Below are 25,000 nucleotides of genomic sequence, written 5' to 3'. Positions count from 1 at the left end.
AGCCCGACAGGCAAGATGCTTTGGGGTATTTTGTCTGCTACATTCTGAGTTCCACTGAGCTTGACTTTGCCTTTCGTCCTTTCGGGGTCAATAAAATGAGTACCAGTGAAACATTGTGAAACCTCTCCCCACCAAATTTCAGTCTTGTGCCTATAGTAGAAAGGGTATTGATACTGTTTCTATTGCCAATTGCAAAAAAAAAAAAATATAAAAAAACTGGATATAAGTAAATTAAGTAAATGTGATTGGAGGAGAGATAGAAAAGAATAGAAAGAAAGAGAGAGAAGGACAAAGAGCGAGAGGAGATAGAGAGGGGGAAAAAGAAAGAGAGGAGTGACAGGAGGAGATAGAAAGCGAAAGACAAGAGGGGAAAGAGAAGATAGAGAGGGGGAGAGAGGAGATAGAGAAGGGGAGAGAGGAGATAGAAAGCGAAAGACAAGAGGGGAGAGAGAAGATAGAGAGGGGGAGAGAGAAGATAGAGAGGGGGAGAGAGAAAGGGAGGAGTGACGGGAGGAGATAGAAAGCGAAAGACAAGAGGGGAGAGAGAAGATAGAGAGGGGGAGAGAGAAAGGGAGGAGTGACGGGAGGAGATAGAAAGCGAAAGACAAGAGGGGAGAGAGAAGATAGAGAGGGGGAGAGAGAAAGGAGGAGTGACGACGGAGGAGATAGAAAGCGAAAGACAAGAGGGGAGAGAGAAGATAGAGAGGGGGAGAGAGAAAGGGAGGAGTGACGGGAGGAGATAGAAAGCGAAAGACAAGAGGGGAGAGAGAAGATAGAGAGGGGGAGAGAGAAAGGGAGGAGTGACGGGAGGAGATAGAAAGCGAAAGACAAGAGGGGAGAGAGAAGATAGATAGAGAGGGGGAGAGAGAGAAGAGAAGCAGTTGAGTTAGCAAGAAAGTACCTGAGAAAGGTGTGTCAACGAAGTCTCATTCACTTCCTTGTAACTATATAAAGCTGACTAAACTTAATCTCGCTTCATTCGACAAGCTATAGTGAATGGTACATTACAAATGATGCCTTGTGGAGGAGCTGATCAAGGGGCTAATGAAAAAGGAAAAGATCGGAAAAAGTCATTAACATCGAAGATAAAGGAAAACAAAGTATCTATCATCGTTGTACTAGCAGTATTATGTGCAGTGATCATTGCTATTGCTGTAGCAGTAACTCTGGTAAATTCTTTTTAATTACTTTCGACAAAGGTGCCGAGTAGGCAGAACGGTCAGCACGCCGGACAAAATGTTGTTGGGCATTTTGTCCATCCTTATTTTCTGAGTCCAAATGCTTCTGAGGTTGCCTTTACATTCCATCTTTCCGGGGTTGATAAAACCAGTACCAGTGAAGCGCTGGGTTGATTTAATCGAATATTTCCCTCACCACAAAATTTCAGGCCTTGTGCCAATAATAGAAAAAGGATTACACATGATAACTCCACCCACGACTTGTTTCCTCATAACTTGCAGTCAAATGGATTTGTTTTAATGAAATTTTTTTACAATTACATTTCAATGGCAGGAATTCTGATTGCATTTGAATTTGTTGGGAAAACATTCTCTATGGTTGGAAAGAAGAGTTTCAGAAAATTCACACCTTTTGGCTTTGTTTCAGAAAAATGGATATTTTTTAATGAAAATTTATACAAATACTTTTCAGAGTGTGGGCGCAGGAGTGGCTGTGTGGTATGTAGCTTGCTTAGTAGCAAGCGCCGGTCAGCCGGGTAACCTGAACTGTCTGTGTGTTTTAAAAGAAAAAAATAGAACATTGTAATATATTGAATAAGAGGTTTATTGCCTCATTTGTGATTTTTTGAAAAAAGAACATTGTTTTAGAGAAGCAGAAGTCGGCGGGCGCTTTCGTCTTCTCCCATCATCATCATTGTTCCATCACCATCATTCATACCATCAATGTCTATGTCCAGCCCGCAAAGCTGCATCTGTGTAATGCCCCTGTGGCAAATTAGATAAAATAAAGTAGCTTGCTTACCAACCACATGGTTCCAGGTTCAGTCCCACTGCGTGGCACCTTGGGCAAGTGTCTTCTACTATAGCCTCAGGCTGACCAAAGCCTTCTGAGTGGATTTGGTAGACGGAAATTGAAAGAAGCCCGTTTATATATATATTTGCCGAACCGCTAAGTTATGGGGACATAAACACACCAGCATCAGTTGTCAAGCGATGTTGGAGCGCACAAACACAGACACACAAACATATACACACATACATACATATATATACAATAGAATAAGTACTAGGCTTACAAAGAATAAGTGCTGGAGTCGATTTGATCGACTAAAGGCGATGCTCCAGCATGGCCACAATCAAATGACTGAAACAAGTAAAAGAGTAAATAGTAAAGAGACTAAATTACTAAAAGAAAACTTTGAAATTTCAACTTCTATTCTGTAGATATATGTAATGTGTACAAGTCCACCAAAAGTTTATTCCCATTAAGTACTGATAGTCTTTTATTTATTTTCATTTATATATTTGTTTCAGTCATTAGTAAATTACTTAAAAAAACTAGCAAGAAAGCTCACACACATACAGTCATATGTCACAATTTTTTTTCTTCTTTTGAAATTTAAAGTTCTATATTCCGCTTTCGGTAAATCTGTATCATCAGCGCAAATAGCCTTCAAAATGATTTCTATTGGATGCAGAATTTCATATAGTAAATCGAGAGATTTTCATTCTTCGTCAGCTCCGGCATCTGTGGAAAGTACTGCTCGTAGAGCATTTGGAATGCAGCTTTTTAATTTCAAAAATCTCTCAATCACATGGAATGTGCTATTCCACCTATTTCTGCAATCCAGTATAAGTTTATATTCTTTGTTAGCAAAGTTCACTTGTACAAAATCTTGCAAAATTTCAGTTTTTGTAGGAGATTTATGGAAAAATTTTGAAATTTTTCTTACCTTATTTAAAACTGGATCTTTTCGGTTTTGACCGGCAGTTTTTTAAATAATTTCCATGTAACTAAACACTTTTAAACTTTGTTACTGGTAGAATGTGTTTATAAAGCATCTTTTTCTCTTGGCTTTATTGAGAAAATTCTATAGTTTGTAAAATATTTGTTGTTATTTTTCTTCAATTTCTGCAATTTCAACTAATCAATGACGTTACAGCCACGATCGGATGGTGCTTTTTACATGCTACCTGCACGAGGCCAGTCGGGGCGACGCTGGCAACGAACACGTTCGGATGGTTCTGTTACGTACGTACCACCGGCACTGGTATCACAGCTGCAATTTCCATTGATGTTGATGATTTTGATTTTTTATTTTGATTTGATTTTCACTTGCCTCAGCAGGTCTTCACAAGTAGTGTTTTGTGTCCCAAGAAGGAAAGGTATGCATAGGTGGACTGGCTACATCCCAGGTAAAGGCCCCGGGTTATGGCCTCACTTGTCCTGCCAGGTCTTCTCACACAGAGCATACTTCCAAAGGTCTTGGTCACAAGTCATTTCCTCGGTGAGACCTAAAGTTCGAAGGTCGTGCTTCACCACCTCGTCCCAGGTTTTCCTGGGTCTGCCTCTTCCACAGGTTCCCTCAACCGCTAGGGTGTGGCACTTTTTCACACAACTATCTTCATCCATTCTTGCCACATGACCATACCAGCACAAACGTCTCTCTTGCACACCACAACTGATGCTTCTTAGGTTCAACTTTTCTCTCAAGGTACTTACACTCTGTCGAGTATGAACACTGACGTTACACATCTATCAGAGCATACTGGCTTCATTTCTTGCAAGCTTACACATATCTTCAGCAGTCACGGCCCATGTTTCACTGCCATGTAGCATGGCTGTTCGTACACATGCATCATACAGTCTGCCTTTTACTCTGAGCGAGAAGCCTTTTGACACCAGCAGAGGTAAGAGCTCTCTGAACTTTGCCCAGGCTATTCTTACTCTAGCAGTTACACTTTCAGCACACCTGCCCCCGCTACTGACTTGGTCACCTAGGTTTAACGGAAGCTATCAACTATTTCTAGTTTTCTCCCTGGAATGTGGCGGAAGTTGGCCTCAGAGCATTTTCAGTGTTTATTGCTCCTGAGCATCTGCCACATACAAAAACTATCTTCCTAATTAGCCTTCCTTTGACATTGCTGCACCTCTTATGTGTCCATAGCTTACATTTGGTGCATCTTATATATAAAGTGTATATATTTGTATATATGTGTGTAGATATATATATATATATATATAAATATATATGTGTATAGACATGTATATAGAATGCGTATATATGTACATATTTAATGTGTATGCATATATATAATGTGTGCATACGTGAGCGGATTCAGCTGAAAATATGCACACCTATGTTAAATGTGCTAGCAAGTTTGCATGGCAACTTTGAGTTTGCTCAATTGAAAGGCATCGCCTCTGGGGCAAAATTCCTCATCTTTTAAAATGTGGCCCCCGTAGACCTGAATGAAATCGGGTTATAATACCGAAACAAGTAAAACAATAATAAACTATTTTAATCCCAGGCAAGTCCCGGTATATCTGTCTAATCTATAAAATGAAGAAGGCAAACGTTGAGACAAATTGGATTTTTATGTAAAAAGGGGTCTAAATGGGGCTGGAAGGGGATTAATGTTTACAGGAGTGGATAACTTGAGGTGGGAAATTGATTGCGAGACGTTTTGGGGCGCTATGGTTGTTGCTTTGGTGTGAAAACTGGGATTTTATTGATTTTGGGGATCTTTTCCTTTTGAACGGCAGTTTTCAACACAATTTCTAGTTAACTAAATACTTTTCAACTTCATATACTGGTAGAATGTGTCAAAATAAAACATTTTTTTCTTGGCTTTCTTGAGAAAATTGTAATTTGTAAGTTTAATGTAATTTAATTTTTCCAATTTTAACCAATCAATGGCCTCTATTGAGCTAAAATCATTTGCTGCGTCTAAAACTGAGACAAACATCCTGTCACTATTATGTTTACGTACAGAAAGCACGTGTATAAAATTATAGAATTATTTTGTTTGTTAATTGTTTAAATTATTTTCCGTTGCTTTCGTTTTAGCCTTTCGTTTCTTTTTTCTTAAGCAATGGAAAATAGTTTAAACATTACACATGTATCTCAAAACAAAAATAAAACAAATAATTTTAGACACACGCGTAACAATTAAATTAATTGAACAATTAAGAAAAAAAAACAAAAGGCTAAAATATAGGGTTAGGGTTAAGGTTAGTGGCAGGATGTTGTCTCAGTTTTAGACGCAGCAAATGATTTTAGCTCAATAGAGGCCATTGATTGGTTAAAATTTGAAAAATTAAACTACGTTAAACTTACAAATTACAATTTTCTCAAGAAAGCCAAGAGAAAAATGTCTTTTATTCTGACATATTCTACCAGTATACAAAGTTTAAAAGTGTTTAATTAACTAGAAATTGTGTTGACAACTGCCGTTCAAAAGGAAAAGATTCGATTTTGGGAGACACTGGGGGGGGGGGGGTCTAGATCGGACACCTTTTGCCCGATTTCAATCAAATTTTCAGCATGGTAAAGTGGAAGTGGATTTGTAATTTAAACACAGAAATCTAATTTTTTATAAATGGAAGAGAGATAGATAGAGAAAGATAAAGAGTGAGAGAAAGCGAAGGAGAGTCCGAGAGAAAGGAAGAGTAAGAGAGTGGAAAAGTGAGAAAGGAGAGAGAAACAGAGAGTGAGAATGTGGTGATAAGAAACAGAAAGTAACAATCAGAGCTCCAGCCACGCGTAAAGTGGGTCACCTTTAGCAAGTCATAATATAAAACCAGTTTTATACCATCATTCATACCATCAATGTCTATGTCCAGCCCGCAAAGCTGCATCTGTGTAATGCCCCTGTGGCAAATTAGATAAAATAAAGTAGCTTGCTTACCAACCACATGGTTCCAAGTTCAGTCCCACTGCGTGGCACCTTGGGCAAGTGTCTTCTACTATAGCCTCAGGCTGACCAAAGCCTTCTGAGTGGATTTGGTAGACGGAAATTGAAAGAAGCCAGTCGTTTATATATATATTTGCCGAACCGCTAAGTTATGGGGACATAAACACACCAGCATCAGTTGTCAAGCGATGTTGGGGGGGACAAACACAGACACACAAACATATACACACATACATACATATAAAATAGAATAAGTACTAGGCTTACAAAGAATAAGTGCTGGAATCGATTTGCTTGACTAAAGGCGGTGCTCCAGCATGGCTACAATCAAATGACTGAAACAAGTAAAAGAGTAAATATGTATATATATGGGGTTTTTCATTCAATCAGAATAAAAAACTGATAAACCAATTCCTCATAGGATTTCCCACTAAAATTGGCTACACCTCATTTTCAACCATAACTTTTACCAATTTCGACACATTTTGCTCAAACGTGAAGCCAGCATTGCTTAGGACTCATGGGGTCTTTGAATTCCTCAAAAACAAAAACAAAAAAACAATCAATGAGTAGAATAATAAATAAACCAATTCCTTATGGGATTTCCCAATCAAATTGCCTGCAACCCATTTTCAGCCAAATGATTACCAATTTCAACGGATTTCAGTCAAATTTGATGCTGATGTCACTTATTTTGGTTTGAAATATAGCGCTTGATCACTTAATAATCCTAACTTAATCCCAGGCAATGCTGAGCTATACTACTAGTATATATATATGCAATTCAATGTCGTTGACATTGGAATGAGAATGCACATTTAGAAAAAGATAGATAGAAAAACACAGGGAAGATAATCACCTCCACAGCAAATACAACCAGTGTCTTATAGATATCAAAATTACACAAACCATACTAGAATAGTTTATAATGTTTCAGGTGGTCTATATTTAATCCTCATTAAGATGTATTTTATAAAAGGTGGACACAAGGAAAAAATCCCTTCTCTGTAATTTTTACAGTCATTGGAGGTTCTTAAGTTTTTAAAAGATACCGTTTTTCAAGGGAACATATCAAACATCTATATAGTTTTTGTCTAGGGATCTTTTTTGTGATGTTATTACTAAGACCAGGTATTATATTGAATCAGTAGACAAAAATTTTAATCCAGATACAACAAACATCTTTCAGCCTTCAGACACCACAAGAAGAGACATGCAACAACCTTCTCCACATTAATCTGGAAGCTAAAGGATGACAACATCAGCTACAACATTAAATGTATTGGTACAAATATCAAGTCTGATCCAAGATTATAACAAGACAGTGTCAGTCTTGATACAATCATTAAAAAGGACAGCAATATGATGTAAGTAATGCAAACAACAGCTGACACGATCTTATCTTAATTTTCTTTTTCTCTCTAATTTAGAAACAAAGTAAAGTACAAGTTCAGACACCAGCTTCTAAATGTAAGTACATGTTTTGCCATTATTTTGCTTTTTGCATGTTCATAATATCATGACACTGTAACATATTGTAATGTCAATGAAATCACTGAACATCTCCTTAATACACTACAGTCTTAAAATAGATAGTAATACCTTCAACATGAAAAAAAACAGACATACTAAAGAAATAAATGGCAAAAATACACACAGGTACAGGAGTGGCTGTGTGGTAAGTAGCTTGCTTACCAACCACATGGTTCCGGGTTCAGTCCCACTGCATGGCATCTTGGGCAAGTGTCTTCTGCTATAGCCCCGGGCAGACCAATGCCTTTTGAGTGGATTTGGTAGACGGAAACTGAAAGAAGCCCGTCGTATATATGTATATAAATATGTGTGCGTGTATGTTTGTGTGTCTGTGTTTTTCCCCCTAGCATTGCTTGACAACCGATGCTGGTGTGTTTACATCCCCGTCACTTAGTGGTTCGGCAAAAGAGACCGATAAAATAAGTACTGGGCTTACAAAGAATAAGTCCCAGGGTCGATTTGCTTGACTAACGGCGGTGCTCCAGCATGGCCGCAGTCAAATGATTAAAACAAGTAAAAGAGTAAAAGAGAGTAAAAAGATATCATTAAATATATGAAAAAAATGCCTATAATATTTGACTGGACAATGGCTTTAGATGACCATGTTAAAGCTCACGTAACTACTGTGCGATGTGTGAAATATATGGATGCTTATATATATTTCTTTACTACCCACAAGGAGCTAAACATAGAGGGGACAAACAAGGACAGACAAACGGATCAAGCCGATTACATAGACCCCAGTGCGAAACTGGTACTTTATTTATGGACCCCGAAAGGATGAAAGGCAAAGTTGACGTCGGTGGAATTTGAACTCAGAACGTAACGACAGACAAAATACCACAAAGCATTTCGCCCGGTGTGCTAATGTTTCTTATTTCCTTACTGCCCACAAGGGGCTAAACATAGAGGGAACAAACAAGGACAGACAAAGGTATTAAGACGATTACATCGACCCTAGTGCGAAACTGGTACTTTATTTATGGACCCCGAAAGGATGAAAGGCAAAGTCGACCTCGGCAGAATTTGAACTCAGAACATAACGACAGACGAAATACCACAAATCATTTTGCCCAGCGTGCTAACGTTTCTGCCACCTCGCCGCCTTAATGGATGCTTAGTCTTGGCACTCTTTCATTAATGGTTAATACTTGTTCTCCATATAGATCATTTTCATTATGGTTAATGATGATTGTAAAACAGTTAATATGTTGTATAATTGTTTATTAGATGCTAATCTGAAGTATTCAATATCTTTATATATAAAACTGTAGTTGTGTGTGTGTCTGTCTACTCCGATTTAGATTCCTAACTACTCCCACATTTTGCAGTGCAGTTTAACCAAAAGCGGGTATCCTATAGTTGTGATTCATATCGAGCTCTTCTAGGTATTAGTGCGCATCTACGATGAGTCTACGATTTAAAAAAAAATTTACCATCATTTTTCCCCGTTTTTAATCCATTTTTCACTCGGTTTTATATAAGGGAAGAAAAACTCTAAAATGCTTATATAGTTACTTCCCTTACAAACCCAAGCAATGCCGGGCTATAATGCTAGTATGAAATACATCAGGAGGTACTCTTTTCTTTGAATAGTCTTCTGTTGATATTGAACCTATATTAAAATATATCCTTCTCACTGTCTGCTTTCTCTCTTCTTAATTTTCAGTTCACCATGCCTTGTTTTACCTAAAAACAAAGGGTTACAAAGAGTTGGGTAAGCTAATTTATACAGATTTATTGCACACTTTTTCTCATAATTTGCATTATGCCCATTAAATAACTGAAATTACAGATTTAAGGGTATTTTGCGAGCAAACAAGCATGCAAGCCTCCAACATGTGGCCATGCTGGAGCACCGCCTTTAATCAAGGAAATTGACCCCCAGGACTTATTCTTTGTAAGCCTAGTACTTATTCTATCAGTCTCTTTTGCTGAACCGCTAAGTTACGGGGACGTAAACACACCAGCATTGGTTGTCAAGCGATGTTGGGGGGACAAACACAGACACACAAACATACACGCACACATATATATATATACATATATATGACGGGCTTCTTTCAGTTTCCATCTACCAAATCCACTCACAAGGCTTTGGTCGGCCCAAGGCTATAGTAGAAGACACTTGCCCAAGTTGTCACACAGTGGGACTGAACCCGGAACCATGTGGTTGGTAAGCGAGCTATTTACCACACAGCCACTCCTGCGCCTATATTGCTGTGTGAAAAAAATTAATATGTATTTATTGTTGTTGTTATTATTGATTTCCATTTCAGTGGAAATGACTTATTTGCAGTGGATTAAAGATGAGAACCAGCAAGAAGGCGACATAGAATTGATTGATGGAACCTATATTACTATACCACAAGATGGAGTTTATGACATAAAATTTGTAGTACAACTTTATTTTTCAGAAGATACACCAGACTTTCATTTATTCCTAACTTTGTACACAAAGAATGAAACAAAGATTGAATCTAAGAAAAAGACTTTAGATTCCTCACATATATCAAAACATGAGATAATAGAATTATCAGTTACACGCAAATTGAAAGCTAATGACACAATCTTTCTGAAGATGAACATGGTAAAATTCATCAGCCCTGACAAGCACACAAGCCACCTGTCTATCACCGTTTTGAAAATAAATGAACCTCCATAGAATGTGAGTGACAGCACTCTCATTTTATTGAGGGTCATTTATTTTAACCCTTTCGTTACCAACCTGGCTCTAAGTACAAATGTCTTGTTTTCAAAAGTTTTGAATTAAAATCTTCCACCAAACCTTAGTCCCAATTTATGTTCCTAACACTAGCTTAATGATAATTAAGTTATTGTACTAAATTCTTTGTTGTATTTAAAATAATTGAAAGAAATACGGAACATCTCAAAATAAATACAGTAACGAAAGGGTTAATCCAATTACCATGAAATACCACTGTGCAGTAAATAATGACAACGCTCGTTCAGTGCGAGTATCTTCGTGTTCAAGGTTTTATTCAGACACACGACAAATGAATGTATACAGTGAGTATACAGGATTCAATAAAGATTTCTGGGAAGAAGAAAGGTTTTGAACAACTTGCCATGTTCCATGATAACTTTGAGTTATAGAAATAAATAGTCACGAGATTTGCTTCCCACAATACTATGATGAGCTACTGGTGGGAAATTAGATATCGAATTCATGTGGCTGGCTCCCTTGTGGTTGCAGTGGATCTTGAATGTATAATGGGGATCTTTCCTAACAGCAGTGACGTTTTTTTTTTGTTTTGTTTTTGTCATCAAGTTTCTAATACCTGAGGAAATACCACAATCATCATATCGTTAATGCAGAAACTTTGAGTTTTGTTTGTGAGTTTCTATAACTGTACCATGCAATCATCATCATCATCATCGTTTAACGTCCGCTTTCCGCGCTAGCACGGGTTGGACGGTTTGACCGGGTCTGGGAAGCCAGGGGCCGCTCCAGGCTCCAGTCTGAATCTGGCAGAGTTTCTACGGCTGGATGCCCTTCCTAACGCCAACCACTCCGTGAGTGGATTGGGTGCTTTTTACGTGCCACCTGCACAGGGGCCGGAGGGTCCGGCATCGTCACGATCGGTTCGAGCATTTTAACGTGTCAGCGGCACGGGGGCAACGAAGTCCGGGGTACTTTGGGGATCGGGGTACTTTGGGGATCCAGAGGTCCAGGGTAGGGGATCGGGGTACTTTGGGGATCCAGGGTACTTTGGGGATCTGGGGTACTTAGAATGGGTAGGGGGTATGTGGAATTGCTGCAGAAAGCAGCCCGGGTCTTTGTAGTCACAGCATATCTCCAGAGATCTCGGTCCTTCGCCATTGCCTCAGTGAGGCCCAATGCTCTGAGGTCATGCTTGACCACCTCATCCCATGTCTTCCTGGGTCTACCTCTCCCCCTGATACCTTCAACTGTTTGGGAGAGTGGCACTTCTTCACACATCTCTCTTCATCCATCCGCAGCACATGACCATACCATCGCAAGCGTCGCTCTTGCACACCACATCTGATGCTTCTTATATCCAGCATTTCTCTCAGGATACTTACACTCTGTTTTGCATGCACACTGACATACACATCCAGCGGATCATGCTAGCTTCATTTCTTTCAAGTCTACGCATGTCTTCTGCAGTCACAGCCCATGTTTCATTACCGTGAAGCATGGCAGTTCGCCACACATGCATCATACAATCTACCTTTTGCTCTGAGGGAGAGACCTTTTGTTGCCAGTAGGGGTAGGAGCTTTCTGAACTTTGCCCAGGCTATTCGTATTCTAGTGGTGATACTCTGTGCATCCACCTCCACTACTAACTTGGTCTCCCAGGTAGCGGAAAACTATCAACTACTTCTAGTTTCTCTCCCTGGAGTGTGATGGAATCTGTTTTCTGAGTGTCTGTTGTGTCTATTGTCCCTGTGCATCTGCCGCACATGAAAGCTATCTTATCTGTTAATTTCCCTTTAATGTTGCTGCACCTCTTATGTGTCCATAACTTACATTGGGTGCATCTTATGGAGTTCTACCTGTACCTTTCCTACAGGTGAGCAGGGCCACCTACCCGAGGGGATGTGTGCTATGAGTACCTATGCTGCTTACTAATACTTTGGTCTTTGCTACATTTATTTTAAGGCCCTTTGATTCCAACCCTTGCTTCCACACCCGAAATTTCTCTTCTAGTTCCGGTAGTGATTCTGCTATGAGAGCTAGGTCATCGGCATAGAGGAGCTCCCAGGGGCATCCCGTTTTGAATTCCTCTGTTATTGCCTGAAGGACTATGATGAATAAAAGGGGACTGAGGGCTGAGCCCTGGTGCACACCTACTTCTACTCGGAATTCTTCACTATATTCGTTGCCAATCCTAACCTTGCTGACAGCCTCTCTGTATAGAGCCTGTACAGCACTTATTAGCCATTCTTCAATCTCCAGTTTCCGCATCGACCACCAGATAAGGGAACGGGGAACCCTGTCGTATATATAAATTAGTATTCCATGTTGCATGTAAATATATATATATATATATGTATATGTATATGTATATATATATATGTATGTATGTGTGGAAGCACAATGGCCAAGTGGTTAAGGCAGCGGACTCGCGGTCGTAGGATCGCGGTTTCAATTCCCAGACTGGGCGTTATGAGTGTTCATTGAGTGAAAACACCTAAATACTCTATGAAGCTCCGTCAGGGGGTGGTGATCCCTGCTGTACTCTTTCGCCACAACTTTCTCCCACTCTTTCTTCTGTTGGCCTGCTCGCTTAGCCAGTGGGGTGGCGTCATTCAAAGGCTAAAACAATGCGAACGCATTGTGACCAGCGATGTGTAACAACATCTGATGGACTGGTCGGTCTGTTTCTTTATTAGCCACACAGGGCTGCACACAGACAGGACAAATTACAAGGTAGAGCTTTTCTTTTGGGGATAAAAAAGGGGGTTTGGTTTTCGATTAAATGGGATCGTAAAAGGAAAGAAAGAGGACAAAAAAAGGGGGGGGGATAAAAAAAAGGAAGAGGAAACAAAATTGATCAATAGGGATCGTTATCACAGAAATGTCAATATACCACACAAACATATATATATATGTATGAGCCTGGTGCAGCCATCTGTCTTGCCATTCACAGTCAAACCATCCAACCATGCCAGCATGGAACGTGGATGTTAAATGATGATGATAATGATGATGATGATGACACACACACACACACACACATAATGTTTATTGTATTTTTTTTATTTTTTTTTTACTATTATTTTATTATGAAATTTTGAAATAAAGAGAAATCAAATGAATTAATGATTTGCCTTGTGGAATTTGATGCATCAAATGTGTGATGTGTATACTATGCATGCACACACACACCACACACACACATATCTAGAGTAATAAAGTAGTCAGATGTTGGATGATTATATCTATATTATTTATTTACATCTCATTTAAATTGTTAGCGCTTTATATAGATAGATAGAGATACATACATATATATACTCTTACTCTTTTACTTGTTTCAGTCATTTGACTGTGGCCATGCTGGAGCACCACCTTTTAGTCGAGGAATCGACCCCAGGACTTATTCATCACTACTCCGTCCTGGTCCCAGAAGACTGTGAGCATGACCTTGCCAGCGGAGGGCTGTACCCTTGCCTTCTTTGGAGGGGGTGAGTCACGGTGCTTCCACTGCATTGACTGGGCTTTGGCCTCTGGATCATCGTGATGGACCCAGGTTTCATCCTGTGTAATCAGTCTTTTGAAAAATTTTGACTCATCTTCTTGGCACATCTCCAAATTCACCCTCGAGAACTCGACGCGTTCTTGCTTCTGGAAAGGCGTGAGCAACCTGGAAATCTATCTGGCAGACACCTTTTGCATATGCAAATGGTCATGAATGATAGCTTCCACAGACCCGGTACTAATCTTGACCTCATGGGCTATTTGGCGAATAATTATGCGTTGATCTTCCAAAATGGCAGCCTCAACTTGACGGACAGACGCCTCATCAATGGCAGAAGGGGCGACCAGATCTGGGAGCTGTTTCCACAGAGTTCTGACCATGTTTGAATTCACGATGCCAGCGTTTTACACGGTCATATGATGGGGCATCATCACCATAAGTTACTTTCATTTCATCAAAAGTCTCACGTGGTGTGCGTCCTTTCAAATACAAAAACCGGATCACTGCTCGACACTCAACAGGCTCCATTTCACACTTGACTCGGTTCAAACACCTGTAAATCAGAAACCACAATTAATTCAGAGCTGTAATTTGCCACTTACTCTATAGAGATATAAATAATTGCACATGCAAAATTTCAGCTAGATCAAACAACTGCAAGTGGGTCAGAGGCATTACTTATTGAACGTCCCTCGTATATAAAGATAAAACTCACTTGGAAAAGGGTGCACGGCGTTCGATTATATACTATAAATAATGTATAAATATATGCATATATATACATACATATATGTACATACCTACATATATATGTATATATACATGCATATATGGGTACAGGACATCAACAAAAAAAATTACCTTTGAAGCGCGGAGTAGATGAAACAGGGACAACTGATGAAGGGGAATACTCTTTATGGTGCATGTCGCATTTCTCTGTTTAGTTTTTTTGTTGTTTGAAAAAAAGTTCGTTTTCTATGTTTTCGTTTCTCATTGTGTTCAACGTTATTTTTATGTCCTGTACTCATATGTGCTTGTATATATGTGTAGGTATATAAATATATGTATGTATATATGCATATATTTATGAATATATATATATGCATATACTTATATTATTATCATATATATATATATATATATAATATATATATATATATATATATAGTGAATCTATATGTATGTATGTATATATATATATATATATGATGATGATGATATATATATATAAGAGAGCGACCACTATGAGCACTAAAAATAGACCATTGGGCTTCAGCCACATAAAAAATGTCTCCAGTGAATATTAGCACAACTACATAGTGGTCGCTCTCTTATATTTATATATAAAATGTATGAAAATCCGGGTTTCTTATATGCACTAAGTCACTAGGTGTTAAATGGATGTACTATTAAATTAGTATAAAAATTTCTCACCCTTATTGGTTGTTTATATATATATATATATATATATATATGTATGCATACACACACACATACACACACATGTACACACCCAATAATCCCAACAATATAGGAAGGTTCGTTTTAATTTTGATAAGTATATAAAATACAAGTAATTTTCAAACCATGATGGACTCGTTTTAGGGTTTCGATGACAGTTTTGAACCCTTTCTTTTCTATTTGGTACCACACACCCTTGCACTTTCTTTTCCATTTTTCCATTGCCCTTTTGACAATTTTTCTATGCAGCTCAGATCTTTACGCAGAGTTAGAATGTCACCTTCAGTTCCCCACTTCCATCATGGCTCCTACTGTCCACCTATATTCCTCTCTTTCTTTCCAACCAGTTCACCGGATCTTTTCGGTTTGAACGGCAGTTTTTTAAAATAATGTCCACGTAACGAAACACTTTTAAACTTCATATACTGGTAGAATGTGTTTATAAAACATCTTTTTCTCTTGGCTTTATTGAGAAAATTCTATAGTTTGTAAGATATTTGTTGTTGTTTTTTCTTCAATTTCTGCAATTTCAACCAATCACTGACGTCTATTGAGGTAAAAAAACATTCTGTGCTGCATGAATATGTCCCTCGTTTAAGAAACAGATTGAGTTTATTTACATTTGTGAAGAAAAAAAAGATACCCTTCTCCCCCACCCCTAACCCTAAAACAGATTGAAATGCAATAGATCGATACTAGGGTCATAATTATGGGTGACAATTTCATATGACACCGCTAGAAAAAACTGCCGTTCAAACCGAAAAGATCCAGTTCACCTACTAAAATTGAAGCGGGTCTGATCAAGTCCCTTGTTTCTGTTTGATCTTTTGTCACACTGTGTTTCATAAAATGTTCAGCCAACTTGTGGTAGAGTCAATTGTAGATTCTAACCTTTTTTCTCTTCCCTACCGTATATCTGTGGCATTTTTATATGCTCGCCGCAAATACTGTCAGATTTATTCATCCAGCTTTTCCCTTATGTTTAAGTAGTGTATGGTTTTGCCATCAGACCATGTCGGTCATTTTTTTATATAATACTAGCAGTATCGCCCGTTGTTGCTCGGGTTTGTAAGGGAAATAACTAAATAAGCATTTTTAGAGAATTATAGCCAAAAAATAGCAAAAAAAATGCATTAGAAATGGAAAAAAAAAATGATGGTAATTTTTTTTTTAAATCGTTGACTCATCGTAGACATTTTTAGAGAGTTACTTCCCTTATATAATTGCGATAAAAATGCATTAAAATGGAAAAAAATGATGGTAAATTTTTTTTTAAATCATAGACTCATTGTAGATGTGCGCTAATACCCAGAAGGGCTCGATATGAATCACGACTATAAGATACCCGGTTTTGGTAAAACTGCACTGCAAAATGTGGGAGTAGTTAGGAATCTAAATCGTAGGAGACAGACACACAACTTCTCTTTTATATATAAAGATTTATTTATTGAGTGGCTGTGTGGTAAGTAGCTTGCTAACCAACCACATTGTTCCGGGTTCAGTCCCACTGCGTGGCATCTTGGGCAAGTGTCTTCTGCTATAGCCCCGGGCCAACCAATGCCTTGTGAGTGGATTTGGTTGACGGAAACTGAAAGAAGCCTGTCGTATATATGTATATATATATATATATATGTATGTGTGTTTGTGTGTCTGTGTTTATCCCCCTAGCATTGCTTGATAACCGATGCTGGTGAGTTTACGTCCCCGTCACTTAGCGGTTCGGCAAAAGAGACCGATAGAATAAGTACTGGGCTTACAAGAATAAGTCCGGGGTCCATTTGCTCGACTAAAAAAGGCGGTGCTCCAGCATGGCCGCAGTCAAATGACTGAAAGAAGTAAAAGAGAGTATGCATATATATACATATATATATATATATATATATATATATACCATACACATACTTATACACGTGTTTCACATGTTACTTAAATTCACCGACTTGGTCTCTGTTCATGCAATTCTTACGTCCATGAGTCTTTTCCTGAGATTTCTCTGTTCCTCAGTCATATCATTATTGTTGTTAGGATGTTGAGCTGGCAGAATCATTAGCATGCCGTGTGAAATGCTTGGCAGTATTTCGTATGCCGTTACGTTCTGAGATCAAATTCCGTCGAGGTCGACTTAGTCTTTCATCCTTTCGGGGTCGATAAATTAAGTACCAGTTACGTACTGGGATCAATGTAATCAACTTAATCCCTTTGTCTGTCCTTGTTTGTCCCCTCTATGTTTAGCCCCTTGTGGGCAATAAAGAAATAGGTATTTCGTCTGCCGTTACGTTCTGAGTTCAAATTCCGCCGAGGTCGACTTTGCCTTTCATCCTTTCGGAGTCGATAAATTAAGTACCTGTTACGCACTGGGGGCGATGTAATCGACTTAATCCCTTTGTCTGTTCTTGTTTGTCCCCTCTGTGTTTAGCCCCTTGTGGGCAATAAAGAAATAGGTATTTCGTCTGTTGTTACGTTCTGAGTTCAAATTCCGCCGAGGTCGACTTTGCCTTTCATCCTTCGGAGTCGATAATTAAGTACCTGTTACGCACTGGGATCAATGTAATCAACTAATCCCTTGTCTGTCCTTGTTTGTCCCCTCTATGTTTAGCCCCTGTGGGCAATAAAGAAATAGGTATTTCGTCTGTTGTTACATTCTGAGTTCAAATTCTGCCGAGGTCGACTTTGCCTTTCATCCTTTCGGAGTCGATAAATTAAGTACCTGTTACGCACTGGGATCAATGTAATCAACTTAATCCCTTTGTCTGTCCTTGTTTGTCCCCTCTATGTTTAGCCCCTTGTGGGCAATAAAGAAATAGGTATTTCGTCTGTTGTTACATTCTGAGTTCAAATTCCGCCGAGGTCGACTTTGCCTTTCATCCTTTCGGGGTCGATAAAATAAGTACCTGTTATGCACTGGGGGCGATGTAATCGACTTAATCCGTTTGTCTGTCCTTGTTTGTCCCCTCTATGTTTAGCCCCTTGTGGGCAATAAAGAAATAAGAAACGTTAGCAGGCCAGGCGAAATGCTTAGCAATATTTCATCCATCTTTACATTCTGAGTTCAAATTCCGCTCAAGTCTACTTTGCCTTACATTCTTCTGGGGTTGATAAATGAAATACAAGTGAATGATCAGGGTCAATGTCATAAACTGGTTCCCTCCCTACAAATTTCAGACCTTGTGCCTTTGGTAGAAAGCATTATCATCATCATCATCATCATCATCATTATTATTATCATTATTGAGTGAGAGAGCAATGCCTGCCATCAATGTGACACCGGGGTAAAATATACGAAGCCCAATATACCCATCATGACTACCCGTCTGATAAGGGTACACCAGGCACATGCATCACAACCATATGTGCACGACATGATGATCTCATATCAAGATAAACAACACATGACCTTGCAAGTGGGGCCCAGTTAGAATTTTCTGCTGGTCGAGTAACCCATCCTGCTCAAAAGGTCCCTGAGTAAGGGTTGTTTAAGGATGTTGAACGAAACACCCATGTTTCCTGAGGTGAATTATTCAAACCCCAAAGAATCCCTCTCGACACATGGCTATGATGCTCCCCCACTACTTCTGCTCGTGATCAGAGACGCACATATCGTCAGCAACTAGAAAACTTGGTCAAGTGGTTAAAGTCAAACAACTGATAAGCAAATCTGGTATTGAGCAGAATATTTGCTGTAGCCCATCCTTTATACCAAGACAAAACAATGTACATGATAACACTTCCAATCAGTTAAGATCAGAAACCATGAGAACCACTGCCTGGTACTGCATCAGGGCATTATTATTATTATTATTATTATTATTGAGTGAGTGAGCAGAGCATGCCATCAAAGTGACACTGGGGTAAAATATACGAAGCCCAGTATACCCATCATGACTACCCGTCTGATAAGGGTACACCAGGCACATGCATCACAACCATATGTGCGCGACATGGTGATCTCATATCAAGATAAACAGCACATGACCTTGCAGGTGGAGCCCAGTTAGAATTTTCTTCAGATCGAGTAACCCATCCCGCTCAAAAGGTCCCTGAATAAGGGTTGTTTAAGGACGTTGAACGAAACACCCATGTTTCCAGAGGTGAATTATTCAAACCCCAAAGAATCCTTCTCAACACGTGGCTATAATGCTCCCCCACTACTTCTGCTCGTGATCAGAGATGCACATATCGTCAGCCACTAAGGGACATGCTCAACTGGTTAAGGTCAAACAACTGACAAGCTTATCATTGTTATTATTATTATTATTATTATTATCATTATTATTATTATTATCATTTTTATTATGATTATTATTGTTGTTGTTGTTATTATTATTATTATCATTATTATTGTTGTTGCTGTTATTATTATTATTATTATTATTCAGTAGTTTTATTTTTATAGCGTGCTTTCACTTCACTACCGAGCACAGCTCTGTGTGCCTTGGGTATGTGCTGTGATTTGTTGTGATGCTCTGATGGTTATTGTATGGAAAGTGTTCTGCGTAGGATGTGTGCAGTGCCTACTAGTGCAATTTTCTGTATGTTATATGTGTTTGTAAGTCCTGGTGTTTTTGTTATGTATTTGTCTGAATATTTTTTTTGTTGTTGTTATTAGTATTATTATTATCATTGTTATTATTATTATTGTTGTTGTTGTTGTTGTTATAATTGTTATTATTATTTATCATTATAATTGTTGTTGTTGTTATTATTATTATTAGGGCAGCAAGCTGGCAGAATCGTTAGCCCGGCAGGCAAGATGCTTTGGGGTATTTTGTCTGCTACGTTCTGAGTTCCACTGAGCTTGACTTTGCCTTTCGTCCTTTCGGGCTCATAAAAATGAGTACCAGTGAAACACTGGTGAAACCTCTCCCCACCAAATTCCAGGTCTTGCGCCTATAGTAGAAAGGGTATTGATACTGTTTCTATTGCCAATTGCAAAAAAAAAAAAAAATTATAAAAAAACTGGATATAAGTAAATTAAGTAAATGTGATTGGAGGAGAGATAGAAAAGAATAGAAAAGAAAGAGAGAGAAGGACAAAGAGCGAGAGGAGATAGAGAGGGGAGAAAGAAAGAGAGGAGTGACAGGAAGAGATAGAAGCGAAAGATTAAGAGAGGAAAGAGAAGATAGAGAGGGGGAGAGAGGAGATAGAAAGGGAGAGAGAAAGAGAGGAGTGACGAGAAGAGATAGAAAGTGAAAGACAAGAGGGGAGAGAGAAGATAGAGACGGGGAGAGAGCGCAGTTGAGTTAGTAAGAAAGTACTAGAAAGAGAGGAGTGACAGGAGGTGTGTCAATGAAGTCTCATTCATGTCATTGCACTATATAAAGCTGACTAAACTTAATCTCGCTTCATTCGACAAGCTATTGTGAATGATACATTACAATGATGCCTTGTGGAGGTACTGGAGGAGCTGATCAAGAGGCTGATGAAAAAAGAAAAGATCGGAAAAAGTCATTAACATCGAAGATAAAGAAAACAAATTATCTATCATCGGTGTACTAATAGCAATATTATGTGCAGTGATCATTACTATTTGTTGTAGCAGTAACTCAGGTACATTTTTTTATTTACTTTCGACAAAGGTGCCAAGTAGGCAGAACGGTCAGCACGCCGGACAAAATGTCTAACAACATTTTGTCCATCCTTATTTTCTGAGTCCAAATGCTTCTGAGGTTGCCTTTACATTCCATCTTTCCGGGGTTGATAAAACCAGTACCAGTGAAGCGCTGAGTTGATTTAATCGACTATTTCCCTCACCAAAAAATTTCAGGCCTTGTACCAATAATAGAAAAAGGATTATGCATTCTTACATATGATAACTCCACCAACTACTTTGTTTCCTCATAACTGGCAGATAAATGGAATCTATTGTATTATAGTACAATCTGATAAAACTAGGAATCTATTGTATTATAGTACAATCTGATAAAACTAGGAATCTATTGTATTATAGTACAATCTGATAAAACTAGGAATCTATGGTATTATAGTACAATCTGATAAAACTAGGAATCTATGGTATTATAGTACAATCTGATAAAACATATATATATATATATGTATATATATATATATATATATATATAATATATATATATATATATATATATATTATATGTATGTATATATATATATATATGTATGTATATATATATATATGTATATGTATATTATATATTGTATATATATATATATATATATATAGTAATAGTTATATATATATATATATATATATATATGTATATATATATATATAATATATATATATATATATATATATATATATATATATATACATATATATATATATATATATCGAGTTTTATCAGATTGTACTATAATTATAGTACAATCTGATAAAACTAGGAATCTATGGTATTATAGTACAATCTGATAAAACTAGGAATCTATTGTATTATAGTACAATCTGATAAAACTACGAATCTATTGTATTATAGTACAATCTGATAAAACTAGGAATCTATGGTATTATAGTACAATCTGATAAAACTAAGAATCTATTGTATTATAGTACAATCTGATAAAACTAGATATATAATATATATATATATATATATATATATATGTTATAATATTATTAGAGACAAAACCACTATTTTGCAAAACAAACAAGGAAAGACTTAATCAATACATAAAATTTTAATAAATAGTCAAAAAAACCGCCACTACAATCGTTTCTTGTCTTGATCGACAATCTTCAGGTGGACTTCCAATCTAAAATATCAATATTTTAAAATATAAAAATAATAATTTTAAATAATTAAAGTATGAATGAAAAATATAAATATATAATCCATATATAACCTATATATAATCCATATATAATCAATATATAAACAATATATAAACTAAAAAAAACCTATCAACAATTAAATATAAAATATAAAATATAAAATATAAAACAAAACAAAAAAATAATAATAATATAATAATAAACTATATATACACCCATCACATATACCTATTATATATAACCATATCTAACTACATACACTAAATCACACACCTATATATATATCCCTATACATACACATAAAAACGTCTAGGCAACTATAAAACACAATACTTATTCATACTCCCACACACACACATACAACCCCCATTCACGCTCTAGAAAACGGACATCACTCAAAACTATGAACGGAGAAATGGAATAAATGGAATTAAAAATTATATTCACTTGGTAAACGAACACTACTTAAAAATTATGAATGAAACAATGCAATAAAACAACAGACATCGCAAATAGACACAAATTACTACGAATTCCTTAACAAACCTACCATGATAAACCAAAACTCATAAAACATATAATGATAAAATCTCCCTTTACTAAACTCTATAACAACCTATATAGCAATCCCCTAACTTAAACATTCACACACAAATACAGACACGTAAACCACACACCCACGACATATACAAATACCCAACCACTTACACATACCAATACATACATATAAACCTCAACATATACTCCAAAAAACCCACTCACCCCACACAGACAAATAAACACAAAATTATGAATGGATTCTTTTATAAACTACCATGATAAGCTAAAACTCACAAAACAGAAATGATAAAACCTCCTTTACTAAACACTATAACATACTTATATAGCAATCCCTTTAACCTATACATTCACACACAATACACACACTAAACCACACACCCATAACAAATACAAACACCCACCCCACTCACACACACCCACAAGTACATATAAGCCTCAACATATACACCAAACAAAATTACTTTACCAAGGAACTTAACATATGTATAAAAAGTATAACCGCTCTGGAAACGAACATCTTTAAATTAATTAATGGAGAAATGGAATAAATGGAATTAAAAATAATATTCACGTGGCAAAACGAACACCACTCAAAAATTATGAATGAAACAATGTAATAAAACAACCAACATCGAAAATAGACAAATTACCACAAATTCCCTAAAAAAACCATGATAAACCAAAACTCTTAAAAACATATAACGATAAAATCTCCCTTTGCTAAACTCTATAATAAACCTATATAGCAATCCCCCTAACCAAAACATTCACACACAAATACCACACACGTAAACCACAGACCCACGACTTATACACATACCTATACTAACTTATAACCCTCAATATACACCAATACCCACCCCTCCCCCACACAGACAAATTAACACATACATCCCAAAACCTAAATAACAAACCCATATACACATTCACACACAAACACACACACACGCAAAACACACACACACAACAGATACATATACTCCCTCACATATACGCATATACATACTCACTAAACTCGATATATACAACAATATTTACACACCCACACTCACAGATAAATAAATCATACAACTAAAAACTCACACACAATCTCATATACATAACACTCCTATGAAAACAACATTAAATACATCGTAATTAACCAGAATATCAAAAATAACAATATGACATAAGGATAAATAAAATACATACTTACAAGTCAGTTTCAAATTATGAAGTGAAATTAAATTCTTAGCCGTTAAAAAAATCAAACCAAAATTACGTTACCATAGAAATAACTTATGTAAAAAAAAAAAAAAAAAAGAATACGCGCCATGGAAAGTAAACGTCATTTAAATTATGAATGGAGAAATAGAATAAATAGAACTAAAAACTATATCCACGTGGCAAACCAACACTACTTAAAAAATTTATTATGAATGGATTCTTTAAAAAACTACCATGAAAAATCATTATATACAATTATGAGCTTTAGCTCACCTAAGCAGCTTATACAAACAACTTGCAGTAACCCAAACCTATTCTCGATGCCTATCTCACTACTACACTATTCCATTCACAATTCCAAGCAACGCTAGTCCACCACCGGTTATTCACGTGGCAAAACGAACACCACTCAAAAATTATGAATGAAACAATGCAATAAAACAACCACATCGAAAGTAGACAAATTACCACGAATTCCCTAAAAAAACCATGATAAACCAAAACTCTTAAAAACATATAACGATAAAATCTCCCTTTGCTAAACTCTATAACAAACCTATATAGCAATCCCCCTAACCTAAACATTCACACACAAATACACACACGTAAACCACAGACCCACGATTATACACATACCTATACTAACTTATAAACCTCATATACACCAAAACCCACTCCCTCCCCACACAGACATATTAACACATACATCCCAAAACCTAAATAACAAACCCATATACACATCACACACAACCACACACACACGCAAAACACACAAACACAACAAATACATATACTCCCTCACATATACGCATATACATACTCACTAAACTCGATATATACAACATATTTACACACCCACACTCATACAGATAAATAAATATACAACTAAAAACTCACACACAATCTCATATACATAAACACTCCTATGAAAACAACATTAAATACATCGTAATTAACCAGAATATCAAAAATAACAATATGACATAAGGATAAATAAAATACATACTTACAAGTCAGTTTCAATTATGAAGTGAAATTAAATTCTTAGCCGTTAAAAAAATCAAACCAAAATTACGTTACCATAGAAATAACTTATGTAAAAAAAAAAAAAAAAAAAGATACGCGCCATGGAAAGTAAACGTCATTTAAATTATGAATGGAGAAATAGAATAAATAGAACTAAAAACTATATCCACGTGGCAAACCAACACTACTTAAAAAATTTATTATGAATGGATTCTTTAAAAAACTACCATGAAAAATCATTATATACAATTATGAGCTTTAGCTCACTAAGCAGCTCTAACAAACAACTTGCAGTAACCCAAACCTATTCTCGATGCCTATCTCACTACTACACTTCCATTCACAATTCCAAGCAACGCTAGTCCACCACCCGGTTATTCACGTGGCAAAACGAACAC

At 37.0% G+C, this 25,000-nt stretch overlaps 1 protein-coding gene across 1 annotated transcript; it reads left to right on the top strand.

Annotated features, from left to right (window-relative positions):
• Positions 1-872: 872 nt before the first annotated feature.
• On the top strand, positions 873-10,901 carry LOC118761074. Its single transcript, XM_036498742.1, has 4 exons — positions 873-1,169; positions 7,307-7,346; positions 9,079-9,126; positions 9,689-10,901. The coding sequence occupies exons 1-4, from the start codon at positions 1,011-1,013 to the stop codon at positions 10,072-10,074; spliced, it is 633 nt and encodes a 210-aa protein (XP_036354635.1). The 5' UTR covers positions 873-1,010; the 3' UTR covers positions 10,075-10,901.
• The last annotated feature ends 14,099 nt before the right edge of the window (positions 10,902-25,000 follow it).

The sequence above is a fragment of the Octopus sinensis genome, unplaced genomic scaffold (genome assembly GCF_006345805.1).
Source record: "Octopus sinensis unplaced genomic scaffold, ASM634580v1 Contig07139, whole genome shotgun sequence".
NCBI lineage: Eukaryota > Metazoa > Mollusca > Cephalopoda > Octopoda > Octopodidae > Octopus > Octopus sinensis.
This window is presented reverse-complemented; position numbering and strand designations above follow the sequence as displayed.

Coding starts and splice junctions, on each gene's coding strand:
- LOC118761074 (XM_036498742.1), top strand. CDS start 1,011: ATGATGCCTTGTGGAGGAGCTGATCAAGGGGCTAATGAAAAAGGAAAA. Junction 1,170..7,306: donor TTGCTGTAGCAGTAACTCTG/GTAAATTCTTTT, acceptor TCTCTAATTTAG/AAACAAAGTAAAGTACAAGT. Junction 7,347..9,078: donor TCAGACACCAGCTTCTAAAT/GTAAGTACATGT, acceptor CTTAATTTTCAG/TTCACCATGCCTTGTTTTAC.